Genomic DNA, 26,617 nt, shown 5'->3' on the forward strand with positions numbered 1-26,617 from the left:
GATTCGACCCTGCTTACCGCTATATACAGAATTTGTATTTTATTTGAGCAGGTATTTATTATTGCACAGGCTTGACACCTGTCAAGGTTCACGTGCAAAGCACGTGCTCCATTACTAGTGAGATAATAAAAATATGCTCAGAAAATGTGATCATAAAAAATATAGAAACTTTAATCCAGACAAATATTTAGACAATCACTAATTAGTTATTGCTATTATTAGTACTACTTTTTATACTGTTATAGATATAAAAGGATTTACTTATATTGGCCTTCGAAGTTTTATAGGCATGGAAATGTAGAAATGCTTTTCTTGTAACATATCGCTGAGCTATCAAGGAAAAAGATTTGAAGCCAAGATGTGTAAGATCGATGTCACATTGCTGCTTCGTGGAACAACATTGATGCATAAGGACCAGTTCGCATGAAAGCAATTTTGCAACTAGACACCATGTAAAATGTCACTTTGATGAACTAAGGTTGACCCTATATGTTCCCATTTAATTCTTGTAAAATTGATTTCCATAATTTTATCTTTCCAACGTTCCCATCCACCAACTGGGATCCTTTTTTGAATACAAAATTGTGCCTTAGCAATTCAGTTTTCTAAATTGCTCTCTGATTAACATAAAGTAGAAGGGCTCAAGCTGACTGATTCTTGTGCTCTGAGTCCTGTCCTGAGCTTTACAGATACAACGAGCAATGGAAAAGAATCACTGGACACAACCTGCAGTCAACTGCAGAACATTGAGAAAAAATACGTTGCCTGTTACAAAGCTAAGATACAACTTCAAGAAGGATGCAAGCACCTATCAGGGTTCAGCTAATCCACATCTTTCTGCGACAAAATACCGGCTACTTTGAACTACAAGTAATAAGGAAGATATGGCAAATGAGTTCCAAAAGAAGTAAAAAGCCACCTCATTAACATGCCTACAAATTGCTGAATCGGTTGGACAGTTTAAAAGAACCACGCCAACAGGGAAGATCTTAGGCTTTGGCCATCCGAGGCAGGGAGCAAAAGGGATTTCCATCCTGGATGTTTTCATTTGATCTGACTGAAACAGGATCTTGTTCAGCAAGGGATCATATTAAAAGTACCAAGGATAGTAAGTAAGAGCTATCAGGGTTAATGTTGATCTTTGAGTGCAAAACACAAAAACTCAAACTTAAGAAACTCGAGACAGCATGTAGGTGGCAGAATGAGCTTAATAGCCTTCATCACAGCGGATGAAATAATTGCAGCAAGTAGCAGCAGCCAACCAGGATGCTTGGCAGTCTCGACTAACCATAGCAATATGCTTAGACGTGCTAGTGCATAATCAGGATGTTTCGTTTTGCAGGTTAGACTTGATTGTGTTAGAAGATACTCTAACAAGTCTGTGCAGCTTCGCTGCATGAACAGTACATCTTCCGTGGCTGCTCCCAAAAACATTTTCATTATGAGAAGATTTCTCAAGTTTTGGTTGCAATATGTTCAGAATCAAAGTAGTCAAAAGTCAAATTTGAGTAGTAAAAGAAGAGTAGTATATCTGAACTTACCAGACTCTTAGAACCAGACACCAATTTGATGACCAACTGCTCTGAAAACTCCTCAAATCTTTACTACTAGAAAATCATAACCAAGGAAAAGTGAGACAGAAACCCATTATCTACGAGACTTATCGAACAAATCACTAATCAAATGGTTCAAGAAGCTTGATAAATGCGCCATCAAGAGGTGATTAAACTTTGGAGCAACTATTTACTCCCACTAGAATCATAAGTTAGGGAGCTGATCACTTTAGCAATCACATCTTACGTCCACAAAAGCAGATATATAAAATCAACAAAACGAAACTCCTAGTGCTTATTTCATATTGATGGGTAACTTGGAGGAAATGCAAACCAAAAATTAATTAATACCAACTATAAAAATCTAATCTAAGTTCATCTGCTTGTTAAGTGCAGGAGGAAGGAGTGCAGTAGAGAATTGCGGGTTTAAAGTCTTATAGAAAAGGTTTGTAGAATTGCTGCTTGTGGTATCAAATCTAAAATGTCCAATGCATTTTCAAAGGGTGAAACTTCAGAGAGAACAATCATTTCATCCTGGTGAAATCACAAGTTTAAGTGCACCGATGTTAGCAATCACGACGTACAAAGGACAGTAACTGACATACATCATAAACAAAACTAAATTCTAAATTCCACCCACATTAACGGATTTGTTTAGTGCTGGTTCATCCAAAACGTTATTCAGTTAACCCAAGAAAATCTCGTTCATTTTGGTCACTGAAAAAAATATGCAACTGAAGCTTGAAATGTAGTCTTGAAACATGGATGGTATTGAATTGGACCACCATTTGCCATGTTTCATCTTTGCAACAGCAAATGAGATGTGATACAACGGGAGAAATACCAATTTGACATTTTAAATTAACCAAAATGATTGTTTAATTCCGTTAGTTTAGATTGGTATGGAACCATGCATGGCTTATTAGTGGTGAAGGTTATGAAATATTGCGCTTATTCATGATAAGAGTTACCTGGAAGTTTCAATCGTAATGAAGAGAGAGAAAGGACCGTGTAACGACCCCATTTTCCCCTTAGGCGAACCAGAGAGGTCAACGGGCCGCCTGCCCAGCTCTCGCCAGGATTCAGTCGTTCACTACAATCCTCAAATAAATTACAAGAATAAACCTCAAATATTACAATATAAATCTCCAATATTTAATTACATGGTCCACAAATATACATCCAAGTCTCCAATAATTACATGTCACAAATGCAGCGGAAACAATTCCTAACTATACATAAAATGATTCCAAATCAAAACTGTACAAAACATAGGCCATCCAATCACGTGCACAAGTACTATAAGTCCTTCCTTCGCCTTGAGCCCTGTGGAGGGGAATAAAATAGTTTTTTGGGGTGAGCTAAAAGCTCAGCGAGTAACCAGCAAAATCATTAAGCACATATATTTCACAATGTTGCATTTCGATGATTTCGATGATGTCATGATTCCAAGATCACATGTACGTTTATTGCTCTCGTGAGCCAGTGAAATCATTGCACTTGAACACCCAACGCTCAAATATATCATTTAACATTAACTCACGAACTCACGAAAGTGGGAGCAACATTGGTGCTCCAGATAACCATGAACATGAACCATAAACAAGGTGGAGACGTTGGTGTCCAGCACAAGACTTTCCCAGAACTCATTGAAGCCAAATCATGTCATGAATTCACATGCAAGCACGCATGATATGCAATCGAATAATTAATGCAAGAAACATTTCACAAATAACTTTGGAAATAGTTTAGGGTCACTCACCTCCACGCCTCAGAATGTGAGAACCCGTAAAACCCTAATTATTTTCCTAGGGTTTATTTCCCCTTAATTGCATGTTTTCTGCATTTTCGGGCCTAGGAATATTTTTCTGGTAGATTTTATGAGTAATTATAGTTTTTAGATGATTTTTCTAGTATTGGTGAGTTTTTAGAAAATTAAGAATATATTTTGGACGTGGGACCCACTAGTGCGAAAAGTACGGCAAAATTCGGCCAATAAGGTTAAGTTTCGGATACTGGTGGAAATTTATCGGGTGTTAAGAGATAAGTAGAGGGTGACATGGCATTGATGTGAGAGGAACCAAGTGATAGGAAGGCATTAAATGAAGTGCCAAGTGGCACTATGTGATTGGTCCACTTGTTGGACATTTTTGACTTTTCTTATCATGGATTAAATATCTCAAAAATTGACTAAAAATTCATTCTTTCTTACCTCTTGTTGGCCGATTCTCTCTCTTGGACAAGGAAGAAAAACTTCTTCAATTTACAAGCTTCAAACTATCTCAATCTTCCATTCCAACCAATTAAACTTTGATTTGCTCCATAAAATCACTCCATTAGGTGCTAGTAAGTGACTTGGTGAAGTTGTTTTGAAGCTCTAAGGTGGCCAACCTCTCTATCTCTCTTAATTTCTTGGTAAGTGATGCTTGAACACCCTACTACACCTAATGATGGTTATATTATGCTTAGAAGAGGCTTGAGTGTTGGATTATATGATTTATTTCTTGGTTTGGCTTGATTTGGTGAAGTTTTCCATTTTATGATGAATTTTCTGGTTTCATATGATTTTGATGTTTTGGACTAGTATGATGGTTGGTAATAAGGGGCTTTGGCTCTAGTAGGTGTGAATTGTTGTTAAATGCAATCAATTTTGGATTTGGAATGAAATGTGAAAAGTTAGGGTTCTTGAACCCCTATTCTGTCCGAAATTTTAGGTCATAGCTAGAGGCCGAATTGGACTTTGCTCAAAACATGAAAGTTGTAGGTATTGATGAGTTTAGTGTGCCTGCAAAATTTCAGGGCAATTCGCCAAGTGTAGAGTGAGTTATGCCGTTTTTACTGTTGCTGTTTTTGGTGCACAGAAGGTCCGAACTGCGATAGTAATTGCCTGTTTTGACTGGAATTGGTTTGGATTGTGGAGTTGGTGTCTTCTGATGAAATGTAGCTGGATGTCTTAAATTACTTATTCCTTTGGAATTTCGGCATTTGGACTTGTATGGACTGAGATATACCGATTACAGTTTTCTGTGTTTTGCAAACCTGTTTTGGTGATTCTGGTTTAGTGTTTGGCATTTTTGACCTAGTTGGGTCAGGAACTGGATTGAGTGACCTTCTACATTGTTATAGCCCTGTCCCATAGCTTCGAAACGGTGGGTCTTACACCCCCATCCGATAATTGTAGTGAGAGTTGTGCCATTACCGCATTAGGACGTCAAAACCGGTTTTCATATCAAGGCCTTAGTTAAAGCCCTTTCTTAATTTCTGGTTTCCTTTAATGTTTGTAAATGCTTATGGAACCTTATTGGGGTCATGTTTGGCCTTGGTTTATGACTCGTTAGCGAGTCTTATTGTATTTGTTTACATGTTTTTAGGTCGTGACGGTGGTGCAACGTTCTTTTGACTAAAGTGCTTGAAACTACATTTGCTAGCTTGGTGAGTGTACTACTCACTTATGTGCTATTATATGGCTTTGATATTTGAACTTGAGATGTTGAATGTTAATTAATTGAAGTGAGAGTGTACTTTATCATTCTCACTTATTGTATCGCATGTTATTGAAAAGTTATTGGAATTTTACATGAAATGTTATATGAAATGAAATACATGACTTCAAATGTTATCCATGAGCTCAACCCCATTGGTAGTTGATTGAATCGAGCCAGCAAGGGCTTGGTCGTGACAATTAATGAGCCTTGGGTAAGGTTATATGGAATCGTGTAGTATGAGAGACTCTCGATTCCGGTATACTCGAGTAATACCACAATGCATGCGTTTGGATTTCGGGCCCGGTTGAGGAATGTTAGGAGGAAGGGAATGGAAGTTAAGTGGGTCTACAGTTGGTTACTTTTCAAACATTGACGGAGAGTCAATGAGACCGATCAAGAATTCAAACGAGGAAAAGGGCTCTTGAGAGCCACCCGTATCCTTTTATCCTCATTATTAATGTGTGGCTTTATTTATTTTGGTAAATTGGACTGTTAAGCTTGATGTATCCATGAACTTGGTTGCTTGAGTTGTATTCTCACTGGGCAATTAGCTCACCCCGTTCCTTTTGTTTTCCTTACAGGAATATGACTCTTTTGGAATGAATTTTGATAAATGGTTGCCAAATGAACTAGATGAATGACTCTTTTCTATTGTATATAAAATGGGACCCTAAATGTATCATTAGGGCCGTTTTCACTTTTGTTTTGGCAAACCATATAAGTAGTGACTTTTGTATCACTTTTAAATGTCATTTTGGTTTGTAAAGGCTAAATGTTATGGGGTATATGTAATTCGATGTTTGGTTGGGTTCGGACGAGTCGGTTACTATTCATGGCCGACTCCGGGTTTCATTTTCTTTTATTTTGGGTTATTTTGCCCTTTTGCCTTATTTGCGCGCGTTATAAGTTCCGGAACGTGAAAGATCGCTCTATACTGCACCGTTAGTCCTGGCGAGAGCTGGGCAGGCAGTCCGCTAACCTCTTTGGTTCGCCTTAGGGGAAAGTGGGGCTGTCACAGGTGGTATCAGAGCCACGTCGCGTGGTCTCTGCGCGAAGTGAGACTGGGCCAAGTGGTGTTGTGGTCCTAATTTCATGAATATGTTTAAGTGCTCGTTTGAGCATAAGTTATGAACCTTGAAGTGTTATAGGTCTTTAATCTTTCTCATGGTATTTAAGGACCCTAGATAAGTATGTCGGACAGGAATTTTGATTTGTAGATGGTTTACTCTTGGGACTGGCCAGCTCGAGATGTGAACTATCTTATTTCGGATTCTCGTGCCCGAGTACCCCAGAATTGAGGTGATGCAAGCTACTAGGTATTTGAACCCTGTGTTTTGGAAACAAGCCTTGTATTTTGGAAACGTGAACAGGCTTTGTCTGACTAAGATGAGCACAAGAGATCAATGGACATCTAGTTTGGATAGTAAGTGACGTGAGAGACCAGACGGGCTGGTACTGGGATGACTTTTCGACTGTATATGACTAAGTCTATATTTGCTTACCTGCTTATCCGTCTTTTAATATAACGTGTTATATGCGATATGTTATTGGTATGATAGATTTTGTTATGTTAGTCAATTTATTGCATTCATGCATGGAAGTACCCTTTTGGAAACAAAAAAAAAAAAAAACCCCGCGGACATGGTCATAGCAGTGACACAAAACGAGACCAAGAGTCAAAGAGAAGAAAGGGAGGAAACAACACCTGAACCGAACATGGACCAAGAGTGCTACTTGTAATCAAGACTTTCTTATGACCCATTGTTTTGCCGACAGGCTACCATCTGAGGTCCAGCAACTCTGTAAAATGGCACGTAGGGTTGAGATGTATAATGAAATCGGGGGTCTTCGAGACGAAATAGAAGTCCAAAAGAACCTAGTCGCATACTGGGAAGGGCGCTGGAAGCACGAGTATACAGAGAAAATTGAGCTCCTGCACAAAAACTTAGAGCTAAAAAGGAAATATGAAGGGATTTCCGAGGAGGCCCTGGAAAAGGCTCAATGCATCAAGAATGCAAAGGTGCAAGTGAAAGCTTCCCAAATACGGAAAAGGGTCCCAAATACGGAAAAGGGGTGCAGTGGGTAGCGTGAGTGAGGAACCTTCTAAAGTACAGAAAGTGAACCAGTTATTCGGGCCGCCATGGACAATGGGGGCGGTAGATAAAAGATTTGTCAATGAAAGCCAAACCAGACAGGGGGAGATTTTTCCGAAAAGCAAAAAGATGACTTTCCACTTGACTTGTGACTATTGCGGAAAGGCCAATCACACTGAGAATGATTGCTGGAGAAAGGGGAGTAGATGTCTGCGCTGTGGGAGCATTGAGCATCGAATTGCATATTGCCCGATTAAAGTGCGGAAAAAGAAAAGAACTCAACAACCAACCCAGACCGATCCTGCACCGTCAAGTGGAGAAGGGACTGGAATGAAGAACCTCGTTTCTTCTGTCTCTGAAGACGGAGAAGGTACAGGCCATTGGATACTTTAAATTTGAAGGAAAATTTCGAGGACGAAATTCTTTTAAGGGGGGGAGAGTGTGAGAACCCGTAAAACCCTAATTATTTTCCTAGGGTTTATTTCCCCTTAATTGCATGTTTTCTGCATTTTCGGGCCTAGGAATATTTTTCTGGTAGATTTTATGAGTAATTATAGTTTTTAGATGATTTTTCTAGTATTGGTGAGTTTTTAGAAAATTAAGAATATATTTTGGACGTGGGACCCACTAGTGCGAAAAGTACGGCAAAATTCGGCCAATAAGGTTAAGTTTCGGATACTGGTGGAAATTTATCGGGTGTTAAGAGATAAGTAGAGGGTGACATGGCATTGATGTGAGAGGAACCAAGTGATAGGAAGGCATTAAATGAAGTGCCAAGTGGCACTATGTGATTGGTCCACTTGTTGGACATTTTTGACTTTTCTTATCATGGATTAAATATCTCAAAAATTGACTAAAAATTCATTCTTTCTTACCTCTTGTTGGCCGATTCTCTCTCTTGGACAAGGAAGAAAAACTTCTTCAATTTACAAGCTTCAAACTATCTCAATCTTCCATTCCAACCAATTAAACTTAGATTTGCTCCATAAAATCACTCCATTAGGTGCTAGTAAGTGACTTGGTGAAGTTGTTTTGAAGCTCTAAGGTGGCCAACCTCTCTATCTCTCTTAATTTCTTGGTAAGTGATGCTTGAACACCCTACTACACCTAATGATGGTTATATTATGCTTAGAAGAGGCTTGAGTGTTGGATTATATGATTTATTTCTTGGTTTGGCTTGATTTGGTGAAGTTTTCCATTTTATGATGAATTTTCTGGTTTCATATGATTTTGATGTTTTGGACTAGTATGATGGTTGGTAATAAGGGGCTTTGGCTCTAGTAGGTGTGAATTGTTGTTAAATGCAATCAATTTTGGATTTGGAATGAAATGTGAAAAGTTAGGGTTCTTGAACCCCTATTCTGTCCGAAATTTTAGGTCATAGCTAGAGGCCGAATTGGACTTTGCTCAAAACATGAAAGTTGTAGGTATTGATGAGTTTAGTGTGCCTGCAAAATTTCAGGGCAATTCGCCAAGTGTAGAGTGAGTTATGCCGTTTTTACTGTTGCTGTTTTTGGTGCACAGAAGGTCCGAACTGCGATAGTAATTGCCTGTTTTGACTGGAATTGGTTTGGATTGTGGAGTTGGTGTCTTCTGATGAAATGTAGCTGGATGTCTTAAATTACTTATTCCTTTGGAATTTCGGCATTTGGACTTGTATGGACTGAGATATACCGATTACAGTTTTCTGTGTTTTGCAAACCTGTTTTGGTGATTCTGGTTTAGTGTTTGACATTTTTGACCTAGTTGGGTCAGGAACTGGATTGAGTGACCTTCTACATTGTTGTAGCCCTGTCCCATAGCTTCGAAACGGTGGGTCTTACACCCCCATCCGATAATTGTAGTGAGAGTTGTGCCATTACCGCATTAGGACGTCAAAACCGGTTTTCATATCAAGGCCTTAGTTAAAGCCCTTTCTTAATTTCTGGTTTCCTTTAATGTTTGTAAATGCTTATGGAACCTTATTGGGGTCATGTTTGGCCTTGGTTTATGACTCGTTAGCGAGTCTTATTGTATTTGTTTACATGTTTTTAGGTCGTGACGGTGGTGCAACGTTCTTTTGACTAAAGTGCTTGAAACTACATTTGCTAGCTTGGTGAGTGTACTACTCACTTATGTGCTATTATATGGCTTTGATATTTGAACTTGAGATGTTGAATGTTAATTAATTGAAGTGAGAGTGTACTTTATCATTCTCACTTATTGTATCGCATGTTATTGAAAAGTTATTGGAATTTTACATGAAATGTTATATGAAATGAAATACATGACTTCAAATGTTATCCATGCGCTCAACCCCATTGGTAGTTGATTGAATCGAGCCAGCAAGGGCTTGGTCGTGACAATTAATGAGCCTTGGGTAAGGTTATATGGAATCGTGTAGTATGAGAGACTCTCGATTCCGGTATACTCGAGTAATACCACAATGCATGCGTTTGGATTTCGGGCCCGGTTGAGGAATGTTAGGAGGAAGGGAATGGAAGTTAAGTGGGTCTACAGTTGGTTACTTTTCAAACATTGACGGAGAGTCAATGAGACCGATCAAGAATTCAAACGAGGAAAAGGGCTCTTGAGAGCCACCCGTATCCTTTTATCCTCATTATTAATGTGTGGCTTTATTTATTTTGGTAAATTGGACTGTTAAGCTTGATGTATCCATGAACTTGGTTGCTTGAGTTGTATTCTCACTGGGCAATTAGCTCACCCCGTTCCTTTTGTTTTCCTTACAGGAATATGACTCTTTTGGAATGAATTTTGATAAATGGTTGCCAAATGAACTAGATGAATGACTCTTTTCTATTGTATATAAAATGGGACCCTAAATGTATCATTAGGGCCGTTTTCACTTTTGTTTTGGCAAACCATATATGTAGTGACTTTTGTATCACTTTTAAATGTCATTTTGGTTTGTAAAGGCTAAATGTTATGGGGTATATGTAATTCGATGTTTGGTTGGGTTCGGACGAGTCGGTTACTATTCATGGCCGACTCCGGGTTTCATTTTCTTTTATTTTGGGTTATTTTGCCCTTTTGCCTTATTTGCGCGCGTTATAAGTTCCGGAACGTGAAAGATCGCTCTATACTGCACCGTTAGTCCTGGCGAGAGCTGGGCAGGCAGTCCGCTAACCTCTTTGGTTCGCCTTAGGGGAAAGTGGGGCTGTCACACAGAACCCATCCGTCATATACCATTATCTTGTCCGAATCCAAGCCCTAAAACCCAAAACAGATTTGATGTCCTTTTGCGGTAATGGTACCAAAAGCAGTACGATGGTCGGATGAAGGTGCAAGACCCACCGTTTCGAAGCTAAGAGACAGGGCTACAACAATGTAGAAGGCCTCTCAGTCCAAATCCTAGCACAACTAGGTCAAAAGTGCCAAATACCAAACCAGAAGTACCAAAACAGGTTTGCAAAACGCAGAAAACTGTAATCGATATAACTCAGTCCATACAAGTCCAAATGCCGAAATTCCAAAGGCATAAGTTATTTAAGACATCCAGCTACATTTCATCAGAAGACACCAACTTCAAAATCCAAACCAATACCAGTCCAAACAGGCAATTACTATCGCAGTTCGGACATTCTGTGCACCAAAAATAGCAATAGTAAAGACGGCATAACTCACTCTACACTAGTCCAATTGCCCTGAAATTTTTCAGGCACACTAAACTCATCAATACCTACAACTTTCATGTTTTGAGAAAAGTCCAATTCGGCCTCTAGCTATGACCTAAAATTTCGGACAGAATAGGGGTTCAAGAACCCTAACTTTTCACATTTCATTCCAAATCCAAAATTGATTGCATTTAACAACAATTCACACCTACTAGAGCCAAAGCCCCTTATTACCAACCATCATACTAGTCCAAAACATCAAAATCATATGAAACCAGAAAATTCATCATAAAATGGAAAACTTCACCAAATCAAGCCAAACCAAGAAATAAATCATATAATCCAACACTCAAGCCACTTCTAAGCATAATATAACCATCACTAGGTGTAGTAGGGTGTTCAAGCATCACTTACCAAGAAATTAAGAGAGATAGAGAGGTTGGCCACCTTAGAGCTTCAAAACAACTTCACCAAGTCACTTACTAGCACCTAATGGAGTGATTTTATGGAGCAAATCTAAGTTTAATTGGTTGGAATGGAAGATTGAGATAGTTTGAAGCTTGTAAATTGAAGAAGTTTTTCTTCCTTGTCCAAGAGAGAGAATCGGCCAACAAGAGGTAAGAAAGAATGAATTTTTAGTCAATTTTTGAGATATTTAATCCATGATAAGAAAAGTCAAAAATGTCCAACAAGTGGACCAATCACATAGTGCCACTTGGCACTTCATTTAATGCCTTCCTATCACTTGGTTCCTCTCACATCAATGCCATGTCACCCTCTACTTATCTCTTAACACCCGATAAATTTCCACCAGTATCCGAAACTTAACCTTATTGGCCGAATTTTGCCGTACTTTTCGCACTAGTGGGTCCCACGTCCAAAATATATTCTTAATTTTCTAAAAACTCACCAATACTAGAAAAATCATTTGAAAACGATATTTGCTCATAAACTTTATCTGGGGAATTTTTCTAATCAAGAAAATGTAGAAAATGCGGGCGTTTAAAAAAATAAACCCTAGAAAATTAGAAAATTTCCGGTTTCTCAAACTCATTTTTTTTCGGGGCGTCACAGACCGACTCTGCATCCTACTCTGTTGTTGCTCCAATTATCACTTGATATACTTTAAAGGAAGGAAAGGACTTTGAAAAGTAAAGGTGGTGATTAGGAGCCATCTATAAACCTACAGTCACTGCAAAACAGAAAACTCAGACTCAGGACTTCACATAGCAAATCATGAGGCTAACTTGAAATTGCATGACATTTTTGTTTAGACAATTATTCAGAAAGCTAAATCAATATTTTTTTTTTGTTCCTCTTTTCCAACGTAAATCAGTAAGCAGATATCAAATCTTTCTGTTCATTCCACAAGTACCAGAAGCATCACAAAAACTATATAGCTTTTGTTCAAAACACTGATAAAAGAAAAGTTCTATAGCAATAATGAGAGGCAGAGGTCCCAGAATTGCCATAAAAGCAAACTATTTGAGACTGCAAGATGCAACAAGAAGAGCTAATTACAACTATTTTACTCTTAAAATCTCAAATCATTGCATTTGAACTTAAACTTCAGAAGAGGATAGTCTACCAAGTCTCTGCTGCTTGAAAATGTCTTAAACATGACAATTTTTTTTAAGGTCTTAGTTAATGCATCGGTTATTAAACTGCTTAAAACCCAATGTTAAGTAGTGAAAGAAGATGGTTGGTATTATAAATTATCAGACTACCAATCTCACAACCAAGGGCAGTCAGAGTAACTCGATTGACCATTGGATTTATGTAAAGAGATCACAGCTGAAGAAAGTAGAATCCCATCATTTAAGAGACATAATAAGAATACCAATAATCAGATAATTTGGAGAAAGATGATAAATACATTCCCAAGAGGTGGAAGTTCAGAGTAAGCATTTAAATCCTCGTAGAATCTCAAGTTTAAAGAGAATTAGCTCCTTTCAGCAATCATGATATACAACTGGAGGTAGTAGACATATGAGCTGAGCAAAAGTAATCTGCTAGTTCTTATTTAACACAAAGAATTTTGTACCGTAGATGTAAAGTTTTCAGCTTTGACTTTGCTTAACTGTCCACATCAAATAATCTGCTCTTGAACACGTATTCCATAATTGAATTTAATACATGGTTAGCGACATTGTTTTCTTCCCGAAACAGCACTTGTTAAGTTTCTCTGAATCAGACTGAAAAAGCCAAGAGAAGTTCAACAAAGCAGACTACTAACCTTCAACAAACTAAAGCTCCAAAATTGCCAATTTACTTCTATAATTCGCAGCCTATAAGGTAGTACAATTAACAATTGAGATCTCTAAGTGCAACCTGCAATCAACTTGCTAAATGATAATTCTTCAGTCCTTACTGTTACATTACTAGACAACATCTTGGAAGCAGACGTTTTAAAACTTCAGATATTTTGCAACTAAATCATCTTGCTGTACAATTTTTATCACCTGATATTGGATGGATTTAAAAAAATTTAGTAATGTTTTCACTGGAGTATGTTGTTCTGAAGAGACAAAAAAACTAGAAATTGACTCTTAAAATCTTTGTCCATCATTGCCTACTTATAATTTTCTATGTTCCGTCAAACTTTGATTTAACAATCTATTTCATAAATGTAAACACATTATCATTCTTTCCTAGCAAATTGATAACCAAATGAACTTTTAGAGTACTTAGTTGGATGAGGAGCTTTTAGATTGAAAATCTCAGGAAGGCATGTTTGCCTGCATTACAATAAAGATAGAAGAGCAAATTCCATGTCATTTTTGAGCTAGGAATCTTACAGAAAGAAAGGGTTTCTTTTTGTTACCTTTGTTCTAAGACTAATGAGCAGGAAATAAGACTTGATACTTAGTACATCTACTAATCCATTTAAAACAAATTTGCTAACCTTACAGTACTTCTTGAAAATTTTCAAGCTCCTCATTGTCAATCTGTTTCTCTAATAGAAGCTCTATCACCAACCAAACCCCCCATGATCATTAGCAGAAATTCATGTTAATGATCGCTCTTGATGTTGAAAGACATTACATAAGCTGGGTAAAGAAATTCAGGTGGGTAGTTTGTAGAGGCCAGCTGACAAAGATAGAGCATTTTATCGGGTTTTAGACACCAGGAAGAAAGAAAAGTGTGCCTGTAGTGTGCCATCCTAATCATTTCTGTCCAATTGAAACAGAATTTGATTCAACAAAGTTTTCAAAAGTTACAAGCTATGTAATTCAATCAATAAGTAAGTGCAATTGTAGATTCTAGTCCACATTTGAGCCTGAGATCATTGCAGAACAGAAAACTCAAGTTGAGACAATATGTGAACAAGAAAGCTAATCAGAAAGTTCAGAAAGTTCAACAATAATTTTGTTCTGTCATTCCTACAAAAGGCTAAAATATGTCTTGTTTGTTATCAAAATAAATAGATAAGCAAGTACTAAGTCGTGTTTACAATTACAGTATTTTGGTTCCAACCACAAAGCAAGTAATTACAACTCATAAAAAGAAAATAATAATGGACAATTTGTAGTGCAGGCAAAGCATTTCACATTGAGGCATTGAGAAACAATAGAGGTGTGGGCCACTGAGGCACAATAGAGATCCACATTTAATTGCTACCAAAACACCAGTTAGTTCTAACTTCTAACTCTGAGCAGTATGCCGGAGATGACAAATTGAGTTCTAAAACATGTAAATCAGCACCTCATTATCATGACTACACATCACTGAATTGTTTCGATAGTTTAAAAGAACCATACCCCAATGGATATCTCAGACTTTGACCATCTGAGGCACAGAGAAAGAGAGAATGCCATCCTAGATGTTGTTATTCAGCCGAAGCAGGCTCTTGTTCAGCAACGAATTGTAGGACTCTCAAAAAGTAAAGACAGTAGGTAAGAGCCATCGATGAGGTTCCCTGTTTGTGCTCAAAATCACTGCAAAGCACAAAAACTCAAACTGAAGGCGGCGAATAGCATAGAATAAAACTAATGGAAATTTTCAGATAATTGTAGCTTTTCTGTCATTGTAACTGAAGCCCCAAAAGGAGAAACTTACCTTAAAAAAAGAAGCAACCAACAATCATAAAAGCAGAGAGAGCTTAAAAGCCTTTATCAGTAGCAATGCTTGTCGCAACAAGCAGGTGGATTCATTAACAGTAGCAAGTCGCAACAAGCAGACTTGACCAACTACCAGAATGCTTCAAAACTTTGCGCTTAGAGTTAAATGTTGGAAGATACTCCACCAAGTTTTGTGCAACTTCATTGCTCAAACAGTACACACCTTCCTTGGCTACCTCAAAAATATGAAAGTTCATTTATGACTCTGATAAAGCAATTACTAGTCAAATAGTTCAGATAAATATGCAGAGCACGTAAAAGTTCATTATCAAGAGGTAAAAGTTCAGTCCCCTTAGAATTACAATTTTAAACAGAGTGAGATGACTTTAGCAATAATAACTTGAAATCCACAGAAGCAGAGCACGTAAAATAAACAAAAATAGACTATTTGTAGGCTATGCAGGCCAAAAGTTGATAGCCTATGCTAGTTGTTCTAAACGTTGATAGGCTATTGCGGTCTAGCCATATAGACGGTGCTGAAGAAGCTTCAAAATTCTAACCAGTTCGTGAAGCTATTCTTCTATCAATCCTACAAAAACAAAGCATAGAACAGAATATGAACAAAGATACAGTAAAACATCAAAGCACGAAACAGAACAGAGTATTACTATTATGTTGTAAGGAGTAAATGAAGAGCACCAATATTTTGGACCTAATAAGAAATGCTAATGCCGCAGCTTTGAAAGATAATAAATAGGACGATAAAAAGGGAGAAGAGAAAACTGTACAAATAACCACGGAGACTTTTTAGGTTTTCTCACGAGAAGGTTAATCAGAGAGGGAGGTGAAGAGAAGGGGAGATTGATTGTAAAGCAAATTAAGAAAGTTGGACATAATCGAGAACTTGATTAGCGGTTATGTATAGGTCTTGAATGTGAGAAACTTTGGACCACTGGGAGTCGGGGCCGCTGCTCTCAGGAGTGCATCTTTCTTTTAACAGAGGAGAACCATAAACCTCCAGACGTTTTAGTTTGGTGAGACTTCTCATGGCATCCTCAGAGGGTAGATGTCCAAGCTCCGTGAAATGCCGTAAATGCAGGAATTCAAGAGCAGCGAAGTTTCCGAACCAATCTGGCAGAGCTTTTATACCTCCAAAGTCGCGTAGCCATAGTGACGTCAGAGTGGTCAAGTATTGGATCCGATGTGGCAGGGACTCCATGTGTGGCAACCCAATTAATGCTAATTCATGGAGTGCAGATTACGAAGAGGATATCAATCCAGACCAATCAAACTCATTGTAAATTGAAGAATTTTCATGATCATCACCATCATCTGAGAAGGGACCAATTACAAGCTTCCTTAAGCTGGTTAGGAAACCAAATCCTTTGGGTGTCATGCTTGTTTTCAGTTTGGGACAGCAGTATAATCCCAGCTCCAAGAGAGAAGGCGTTTGTTGCAAATCAAGCGGAAAGGAGACAAGATTGTCGCACCAACTCACCTGAAGCTTCTGGAGAGAGGCACAAGAGTGCAGCAAGTCACCGGGCAGATTCGTCAACCCATCGCACTCATCAATCACCAGCTCTTTAAGAGACGTAAAGTTTTGCAGGGGAAGGAGTTCTCTGCATCTGTTGCAGAAATTAAATGCCAAACGCGCTAACTTGGGTGGTGGTGTTGTTGTTGACTCGGGGAGTGTTGTTGTTGTTGGCAAATTCATTAACCATCGAGGAAATTGATTGCCCATAAAATTCCAAATTATCAACTCCTCCAAATTTGGGTGGGGTAGAAGGCCATCTAACACATCTTCATCGTTGTAGTTGTCACCTTCTCGATCAGGGGCCCACTTAAGTTCCAGCCTAAATAGATTTGCCTTTTCAGATAGTTTTGCTTCCTTAGCTCCTTCCTTATCCTTTACTAGTTCCAGATTGCGTATCTCCAATTTGCCTTTGAGGTTCTTCAAGCATCCAAGCTCTCCAATTTGTCGACCCTTCTCTCGACCCACGCTAAAGAACTCTAGAGTTTGAAGGCAAGTCAGCCTTCCCATCTCTCGCAGCATTTGAAATTCTTCATCATAATCTATGTAATAGTGGAGATGTCTCAAGCTAATCAAATTGCACATTCCCTTCGGAAGATCTTTAACATTTGAGCCACTTAGCGTCAATGTCTGCAGATTATAAAGCTTGCAAAGGGAGTCTGGCAAAATACTGATTGAAGACCATGAAAGGTTAACATACCGCAAATGTATCAGTTTGCCAATTGAGACTGGTAGCTCTTGAGTTCTTCTTGCACGAGACAAATTCAAAACATACAAGTTCTTCAACTTCATTAACATATCACCAGATAAGTCACCATTTACGATGAATAATGTATGAAACGAAGTTGATAGACTCTCCAAAAGTTTTTCTCTGTCTTCTCTGGCACCAGATGAGTCTATTGCAAGGTAACGAATCTGATCACCATTGTCTACTATATGCGTATTCCAATCATTAATGACTTTGGTAGACTTTGACATTGACTCTGCAAGGTCGTGCACCAGATCATGCATCTTATAATATGTTATCCCATAGCTTCCTGTTTCTTCAAACAATGAACTCTGCAATAAAATTCTCAGATAATTAATTCCAATTTCCTCCATCATCGTTTGGCTGTTGACGTCTGCTTGGAGGAAGCCTTCAGCCATCCAAAGTTCGATCAGCATATTTCTTTCCATCTGAGTATCCTTAGGAAATATAGAACAATATGCAAAACATTTCTTAATGTATGGAGATGGCAAATTATCAAAACTCAACTTAAGTATTTGCATCACACGATCTCCACCTACACTCAACCTCAGAAGCCTATTGTCCAAAATTGATTACCACTCCTCTTTTCTCTTTAAACGTAACAGACCTCCCATTACACTTGCAGCCAATGGTAGACCGTCACATCTTTTGATTACTCTCTTTTTAATTGCTTTTAGTTCATCAGGTTCTCCTTCCCCTCCAACTACTTTTTCTTTTACGATAGACCAACAATGATCATCAGGTAGTTTTCTTAATGGATAGGCTTCATTTTCCATCATCAAAACTCTAGACACACACTGCGCCACTGGACCTGGACGAGTAGTGACCAGACACCAGCTTCCATTAGTTGGATTGAGCCCCTTCAAGGTGTTGAAAAAGTCCTCCCACAATGCTTGATCATCATCCCACACATCATCAAGGACTAGGAAATATCTTTTTCCCCTAGGTTGCTCCCAATTTTTCCAACGATGACATTCCTATCATCCACTTCAACCTTTTCTCCCGTCAATTGCAATAAAATGAGTTTGAAAAGCTCCACTATTGGAACTTTTCTCGATACACAAACCCAAATTTTTTTGTTAAAGTGTTCATCAATTTTCTTGTTGTTGTATATGGATTTAGCCAAAGCTGTTTTGCCTAAACCTCCCATACCAACTATGGGAAGAACAGAAACAACCTTCTCGGACGGGCTCAACAACATCTCTAGTATATTTAATTCATCATCGGCTCTTCCAGTCATTGGAACAAGAACAGAGTCAGTCTGCCGATTTCTTGTGTCTCCAACAGCAGGAGCAGCAGGGAGGGCAGCAGGCACGACTGCCCTACTGACCAGTAGCAATCCGTTGGCTTCTTGATAGATGCCATTCAACTTACGTTTGATGTCCCTGACCTTAGAGGCCATTCTCCAACGAAAAGCAAGATTAATGTTAGAGCAGGAGAAGAAGCAGCATACCTTGAGCTTGTGTCGGTTTCGGGACTCCACCTGGTGACGAAGAGATTCATAGTGGAGCTCATCCAACACATTCTGAGCATCATAAGCCACCTCATCGAGACACTTCAACCATCGTTGCACTCCTCTGCTTTGGTTTTGCCTTTCCTCAGCATCAGCCAGGACATCTTTGATAAGGCCAAGAGATTGTGCCATGCTGGCCACGTCCTTCTTGAGCCCAACTAACATACCAATCCTATCAGAGGCAAGAGACAGTGCCCTTTCCAAGGTGACCTGAATTGTGGCACCGATAACAGGGTCGGCCATTTTTTTTTCTTTTGAATATACAACTTGGATTCAGTCTTGCGATCAAGATGGTTTTTTAAAATGGGAGGTTTTAGCAGCCAGAAATTGGTAATGTTACAAGTGGTTAAAAGGAGAAGAGCATTGATATTTGGTCAGCTAAAAAATGCAGAGTTATTCTTAACTTTGATGCCTTCCTTTGCAATGGAAATATATATTCCTTGCTTGGCATCTTCACTTTAAATTTCTTGGATGCTTTGAAATGCAGCGTCATTCTTAACTTTGATGCCTTCCTTCGCAATGGAAATATATATTCCTTGCTCGGCATCTTCACTTTAAATTTCTTGGATGCTTTGAAATGGAAATTCCTGGCATGGGATTTTCACTTTAACTTTCTTGCTGGGGCCTTCATCTTTATTCCAATTTCCATTGAGGGCTGACAATTACATTTGCTGTTTACTTAACCTATATTGCATTCATTCGTTAATCCTGGAAAGATGAACTAATTAGAACATGATTTGGTCTTAACGCACACCTTATTCTGTTGGATTTTTCTTCCTTGCTAGAGACATAAGTTGTGTCTCAATACAAAAATCAATTAGGCTTCTAATTATTTTGTTATTCAGAATCTGATATCGTTGAGCATTGAGCCTTTTCAACTTTGCATAATCAAGATGCTGAGTCTAATTTGGTGGTGTTGCCATCACATTATATTCCTTGCTTGTGTTAATACCTTGAAATGTGGATGAAGTTTGGCAAAGAATAACTTGAAATGTGGATTTGCTTCAAACTTTATATTCTGAAATGAAGTTTGGCACTAGACGCCTAAACAATTATTCAGCCTAACTGCTTTAGAAAATTTATCACAGTGCGATGGTGATTTATAGATTGATTATCACATAAACAAACTAACTCATTAGCTTGTAATGCATATAAATGATATTTAACCAAAACATTTGAATTCAGAACTTATTTTTTCTCTCTATCCCTACCAAACCTAAGAAAAAAAAAAGCCACTGATTTGCATCTTTATTTACAAAGTTAATTTAATGTACACATGACTGAGCGTTATTACATTCCCTTAGTAATTAAAAAAATTTAGTCAATTGTCCTAAATTTTCTTAAAATTGGAAACATTTTGGGACAAAAATTATTATTGATCAAAATTTTAGAACTAAAATAGTTCAAGTGCCAAAAATTGAGGACCATACTTGTTTTTGCTAAAACTTTAGAACTAAAACTGTGCAAGTGCAAAACACTAAGGACAAAAACATTTTTTCCAAAAGTTAAAAGAAACTTCAAAAAATTGGAAAAAAATATTTGCAATCGGGGAGATGTGAAATTTAAGAAACCAGAGTTTTGAGGTTCGAACTTCTAATTCCTATAATCTCAACCTTAACTAATTGACCAAGGCCTATTCTGTGCATAAAGGCTCCTCTAGTGAAGAAGAATGCAAATTATTCGACAATTTTCCAATGTTATAGGATACCAAATCCCCTTATTCCTCCATGATTAAATGCCAATGCAAATTTGCTGAAAGAAAGAGGAGCCGTGCAAGTCTGGTGTAGTTGTTTATTTTTGGACACTTTTGAGGTTTTTTGCCATGCAACTATTACCCAAGTCCCTTATTAATTTTCTTTTCAATCATGTACATTGAGTGTGCCAATAGGCACCCAAAATTCCTGCCTAAATGGAAATGCCACCCATATAGCTATCATTTCTGGGCATTAACGTGATTTCTTTCAGCTTTTGGACCTAATCTTTGTGTTAAACAATTTACAAAGTCATCTTAGGGAGCAAAGTGTAAATATCTTCAGTTAAAAAGGACAAAGTGTTACGTCTTACTCCCAAGTTCAAGAGGGTAAAGCATAGTTAGCCCTTAAATTCATTCATCCTTCTCTTTGAATCTTCTTGGTAGCTTCTCAAAGCATAAAGAAGCAGGGCCAAGAATCAGAACAAAGAACACATAAGATTGCTCTTTGCTAAAATATTTGAGAAGATTGGGCAGGTTGGGCCGTAGCTCGTAAATCCTCAACCATATATGCTACAACAGCTTTCAATTGAAGTTCAGAGAAGAAGTTTTACTTGATCTTAGGCCTAGCTTCAGCATTAATACAGATCTAGAGTCATCACTAGCTAGAAGTAAGAAATTCAAAGAAATATGACAAAACATATTAATCCGGTATTTACTATGGGCACTCGTTGACATACTTTTTTTTTTTTGGCATAGCGACACATCTAGCCTAGCCTAACCTACTCCTACTCCTAAGAGGGGGGACCTACTATCTAAGGGAAGCGACTCTAGGGAGTGGGCCTATAGAGTCGGAGGAACCTGACGGGGACTGAATCACCATCAGACCAAACGGGTGCACCACTCACCCACATGGATTTAGAGAGTCCTCATATTGAGGCACAGTGATGGAAGGTAAGGTTTGAACCCTTGACCTCCCACCCCACTTGTTGACATACTTAAATTAAGCATAACTTATTATGTTAATACACACAATCACAATTAATTTACTCCTTGTGTTATATGTTTTTTTGTATTAACTACATTTTTTTTAAAAGACTAACGCATAAAACCACTCTAAATGAGTGTCAAATTGGCACCCATTAGCCAAACTATGTTAATCCAATTAAGTTATACCAACATACGAGCAACTTCAAGCCTTCAATTAATAATGGGTGAATGTGAAAAGGCTTCATCAAACATGATTTATATATATATATATATAACAAGACAATTTCATTCCAATATTTATACTAATGGCAGCGAATACATCAAACATGACATAGATTTATATAAATCTGAAAATCAAATAATATAACAGATTTAAAAATCTATAAATTTGACCATAACGTTGAAATTTCAAGAATATCTTCCATCAAATAAATGTCAGTACAATTCGACGAATCTATATCCATGTCTTTTGACAGATGCATAGTCAGATCTGATAAAAACTATTTCAAGTCTAAAGAAAAATTTAGATCTAACTTCTAGATTTAATTGGAGGAGTTTTAGAGAGAAGGAAGAGAGAATGAGTTTTAGAGTGAAAAAGAAGAGAGCTTTTGTAATATCCAGATAATTTGCAGCTAGCACTTGGAGTTTGATTAGTATCAAAAGCATATTCAATGACCTAATTTGCATCTAAATACATGCAGGTGACATCTTTTCACACTGTTAAAGGACATTCTGATTGTTATCTGTATCCATGCAAGCCATCTTGACAGTTAAGAGGCACTAACATTTTCAACATTTGCAGCTAGTTTGGGAGTTTAAGATAGAACAGAAAAGAAGAGAAAGCTTAAGTTATGAAAGAAAAAAAAAGAAGAGATTTAGTTTTGATATTGTTTGGGAGTTTAGTAAAAAAGAAAATTGATATTGGATACATATGCCAAAAAAAATTTGTTTAATAGACATTTAAGTATAAATTTGATATTTTAAAAATTTTTAGAAAGCTTGCTTCAACTCTGTTTTGTTGGAAAAGTATTATTAACTGTAAATGCTAGAACGATCCATCCAAAATCTTCCCATTTTTTTTTTCAATCGCTCCACAACTCCCAAACATCATAAAAGAGCTATATTCTCTCACTTTCTTCTCATTTCCTGTCAAATCTAAGCTCCCAAACAAAGTATTGGTCTCCACATGATGTACAATTATCTAACATAAGCTCCAGCGTGCAAAATCTAAAATCAAAGGATGAATTAGGTAAATGTAACTTCAACGTATACCAATCTTTTATTGCCTTTCTTTGATTACTACCTCTATTTGCAGCACCCTTCATATTTGAAATTTTGCAATTTTTGACAGCTATGGTGAAAAAAAATAATGGCTCTAATGTCACAACACAAATTTTATTTCCACAATAATAATAATTTGCCCTTCTCAAGTCCAAATGTAGTTTGGACGTAATGCGTCATTTTAACAAAATTTGCTCGGAAAATAAATTTTGAGCTATGGCAATATGATTTGTCCTAACTACTCAAGCAAACAATGACTGCAAATCATTAGCTTGTCCTCCCTTATCTGTTGATACATGTGTCAAATATCTTTATCATTCCATTATTCAAGAATTAGAGTGAAATATATGCTTTAGTTTGGTATGAGGGACTCAATCCGTGCAAACACAAACACTAGAGTAAAATATATGCTATAGGATAGTAATTTTTTTTGTAGGAAAATAGACTGTAGCACTTGTTTTAATATGATGCATATGAGCTAAAAATATAATTAGAAAATGTGTCAAGATATATTCTTGGAAAAATCTGAAAAATTTTTCTACAAAAGAATACAATCCAAACAAGGCCTATTGATGCCTAACTGACAAGTAAGCTTTTTTTTTTTTTTTTTTTCAAAAACGATAGGTGTTGTATTGATAAAATCAGAACTTTACACTTGTAAAGCAACAGTTCTGAGAGGCTATACAAAGGTGTTAAACACCTTGAGGATTGTTTCATTCCTCTTCATCACAAATACTTACTGCATAAGTACTAATAGATTTACTTATATTGTCATTTGCTATATCTAAACAAAATGAGCATTTTTGAAACAAACAACTTAAATTGTTGATGTCATCCATCAGAATTGCCAGCCTAATGTCTTTGGTTTTTCTGGACATCAACGATGATAGAAGCTGCTCTTGATCAAAGCTACTCTTACTGTCTCAGCTAAATCCACTATTGGTATGCTTGTGCCTCTATTCCTCATGGCCAAACTGTCTTAACTAACTGACAAGTAAGCTAATTTGGCACCAAAACCCAATGTGGATTTAATCTGGCCCCATGAACTGGTAGCCTTTTTTTATTTGACTTGTCCAAGAAAAGATTTGAATGTTCACCCCAAAAATGGTGGCGGATCCTTGAGCATCCGGAAGAAGAAGAAGAAGACTTATTCCACGGTTGAAAGTTTAAACGTGAAACAAAACCAGAAAAAGCAACAGAGCACACGGTGCCATTTCAGGGACTGGAAATGATAGAAGTTCGCCGCAAGCAGAATCCATGCTATCACAGAGAAGGCCAGTTTTTTGTCTGGCTACTGCAAGTAGAGAAAAGGCACATGCCCTTCAAGGAGGACCTTGTAAATTTAGTTCAACATAACGAGGAAAGGGCACAAGGTATGAGAAACAATTTTAGATTCTAGTTGACATTTGAGCCCGAGATCATTGCAAAACAGGGAATTCGAGCTGAGGCAATATGTGAACAAGAAAGCTAATCAGAAAGTTCAGAAAATTTGACAATAATTTTGTTCTGTCAATCTTACAAAAGGCTAAACTGTGTCTTGTTAGTTATGAAACTAAATGGATAAGCAAGTACTGAGTCGTGTTTACAATTACAGTAGTCTGGTTCCAGCTGCAAAGCAAGTAATTACAACTCATAAACTTGAAAATAATGATAGGCAATTTGTAGCACATGCAAAACATTTCACATTGAGGAACAACAGAGCAGTATGTGAGAGATGACAAATTGAGTTCTAAAACATGTAAATCAGCACCTCATTATCATAGCAGAAGAGAATGCCATCCTAGATGTTACTATCCAACTGAAGCAAGATCTTTTTCAGCAAGGAATCATAGGACTTTCAAAATGTAAAGATAGTAAGTAAGAGCCATCGATACAGTTCCCTGTTGAGCATTGTGATATTAAAGACATAAGTAATAGCCATCAATGAGGTTCCTTGTTGAGCTTTGTGCCAAATATCACTGCAAAGCACCAAAAACTCAAGCTCAGGATGGCATTCAGGATAGAATAAAGCTAATGGAAATTTTCAGATAATTGCAAGTTTTCTGTCATTGTAACTAAAGCCCTAAAACAAGAAACTTACCATAAAAAAAAGAAGCAGCCAACAGTCATAAAAGCAGAGAGAGCTTAAGAGACTTTATCAAGGTGGATTCATTAAAAACATGAAATCGCAACAAGCAGACTTAAATAGCTTAAGTAGGTTTGTACAACTTCATTTCTTGAACGGTACATCATCCTTGGTTCCCTAAAAAATATCTCTGTGGCGACAAGATTTCTTTTGTTTTATACATAATAAATTGGACATTAAAGTGGTTAAAAGGCAAAATTGAGTAATGAACGAAGAGAAGCATATCTAAAATTATGGGAATTTTTGAATCAAAAGTTAAAAGTGATGACCAACATGTCTACAAATTGCTGAATCGGTTGGAAAGTTTAAAATCACCACGCTGACAAGGAAGATCTCAGGCTTTGGCCATCCGAGGCAGAGAGCAAAAGGGAATCTGATCTAACTGAAACAGTGACAGGTGCCGAACCTGTGCAATAATAAATACCTACTCAAGAAAATTACAAATTTTGTATATAGCGGTGAGTAGGGTCGAATCCACAGGGACTGGGAATAATTCGTTTCTTCTCGAGTTCAGAGTATGGGGGGTTTTTGATGGGAGGAAAATAAAAAAAATGAAATAAAACAAACAAAATTCAAAACTAACTCACAAAGCACAATTTACTAAAAATAGCAATTAATAAAAGTTCTACCCAAAGGATCAGCTGTTCAGACACGGTCCAATTAAATGATCATCGATGCAAAGATATTTCATCCATTCATTACTAGGTTGGTTATAGTTATCAACAAACTCTGACAACTAGTTCTTCCTTACTTTTTCGATAGTCAAGGTACGACCATTGACTGCTTCTCTAACCAGATAACAACCCTAGGTACGACCGTAGGAATTTAATTATCCAATTGTATTGAAACTAGAAGAACCCAACCCTAACTAATAAACACGCTAAGAGGGTTTATTTAAGTTAGATCTTACGTTTTCCCAACATAAACCCAATTATGGTGGTTGTCACTAGGTATCGACTAAACGAACAATTACGGATTCAATTTAGTTAATATGACAGTAGGCTATTAAATAAAATCAAATACCCGGCCGTTGATATTCAATTAATAAAATACCCATGAACAATTAATTCAGGAAACGTACGAATAGCAACAAATTGGAAAAAGTAATGAAAGTTTGATTAGATCTCACAGATGTTATGGACCGCGCCTTCGCGTTAACCTTTGGGTAGAAGAAAAACCTAGCCACTCCTCATCGTATCAATTTTGCGTGGGTTGGTTGATTTCATCCGCACAGTCATCAGCGAAATATGAACGATGGAGTGATGACGAAAAGAAAGAAAAGAAAACGTCTTCCTTGTCTTTGCGTTAATGTTTGTACTGAAGCCGAAGTACAACGCAAAAACCAACGAAAATTGTACAGAGCCAAAGCCAAAGCCAAAGAGTCAAAAACGTGAAAGCCAAAAAGCAAGAGAAGAGTCTACAACGTCTGACGGCTAGGGAAAAAGAAAACTAAAGCTATCTAATTCCTAATACGTGAATCTGGCTTTCTTTTTGCCTTTTGTAGCCGCCGCCAGCCAAAGCAATTAGGAGCAGGACTTGTCTATGGGTTTTAATCCCACGCATCTGGTTCACATGGATCTAGTGCCTTAATTGGGTCTCCTGCTATTGGTCCTGCGGATCCGGCTTTTCGAGAGCATCTACCTTTTCTGGCGTGGCCACGCTCTGAGATGAAGGGTCTTCTGGAAATTTGCCTCAAGAGATTACTTTTAACGCCAATCATCTGTAATTCATACAAATATGAAATATGAGCAAAACCTCAATACTTAGCACAGTAAGTAGCTAAAATTAGGACAAAATAACAGTGCAAAATGTGCCAAATAACCGCTCTATCAATTCCCCCCACACCTAGACAATGCTTGCCCTCAAGCATTTCAGAGCTCAGAAGTACAACCAAGAGAGCAGAGGTCATGTAGTAGTCTATACTAACACAAGC

At 37.6% G+C, this 26,617-nt stretch overlaps 1 protein-coding gene and 1 long non-coding RNA gene across 2 annotated transcripts; both read right to left on the bottom strand.

Annotated features, from left to right (window-relative positions):
• Window positions 1–1,541: 1,541 nt before the first annotated feature.
• LOC113704139 (uncharacterized) lies at window positions 1,542–15,108 on the bottom strand. Its single transcript, XR_003451627.2, has 3 exons — window positions 14,805–15,108; window positions 12,790–14,683; window positions 1,542–1,607 (listed from the first exon to the last, which is right to left on the bottom strand). It is a non-coding gene; the product is annotated as an uncharacterized lncRNA (long non-coding RNA).
• A 956-nt stretch (window positions 15,109–16,064) lies between these two features.
• LOC113704639 (putative disease resistance protein RGA4) lies at window positions 16,065–17,513 on the bottom strand. The gene has a single exon (XM_027226524.1). The coding sequence runs from the start codon at window positions 17,511–17,513 to the stop codon at window positions 16,065–16,067; it is 1,449 nt and encodes a 482-aa protein (XP_027082325.1).
• Window positions 17,514–26,617: the final 9,104 nt, after the last annotated feature.

Source organism: Coffea arabica, chromosome 8e, assembly GCF_036785885.1.
Source record: "Coffea arabica cultivar ET-39 chromosome 8e, Coffea Arabica ET-39 HiFi, whole genome shotgun sequence".
In the NCBI taxonomy this organism is placed as follows: Eukaryota; Viridiplantae; Streptophyta; class Magnoliopsida; order Gentianales; family Rubiaceae; genus Coffea; species Coffea arabica.

What these genes read in the sequence shown, in the direction of transcription:
- LOC113704639 (XM_027226524.1), bottom strand. Translation starts at nt 17,513, where the DNA reads ATGGAAAGAAATATGCTGATCGAACTTTGGATGGCTGAAGGCTTCCTC.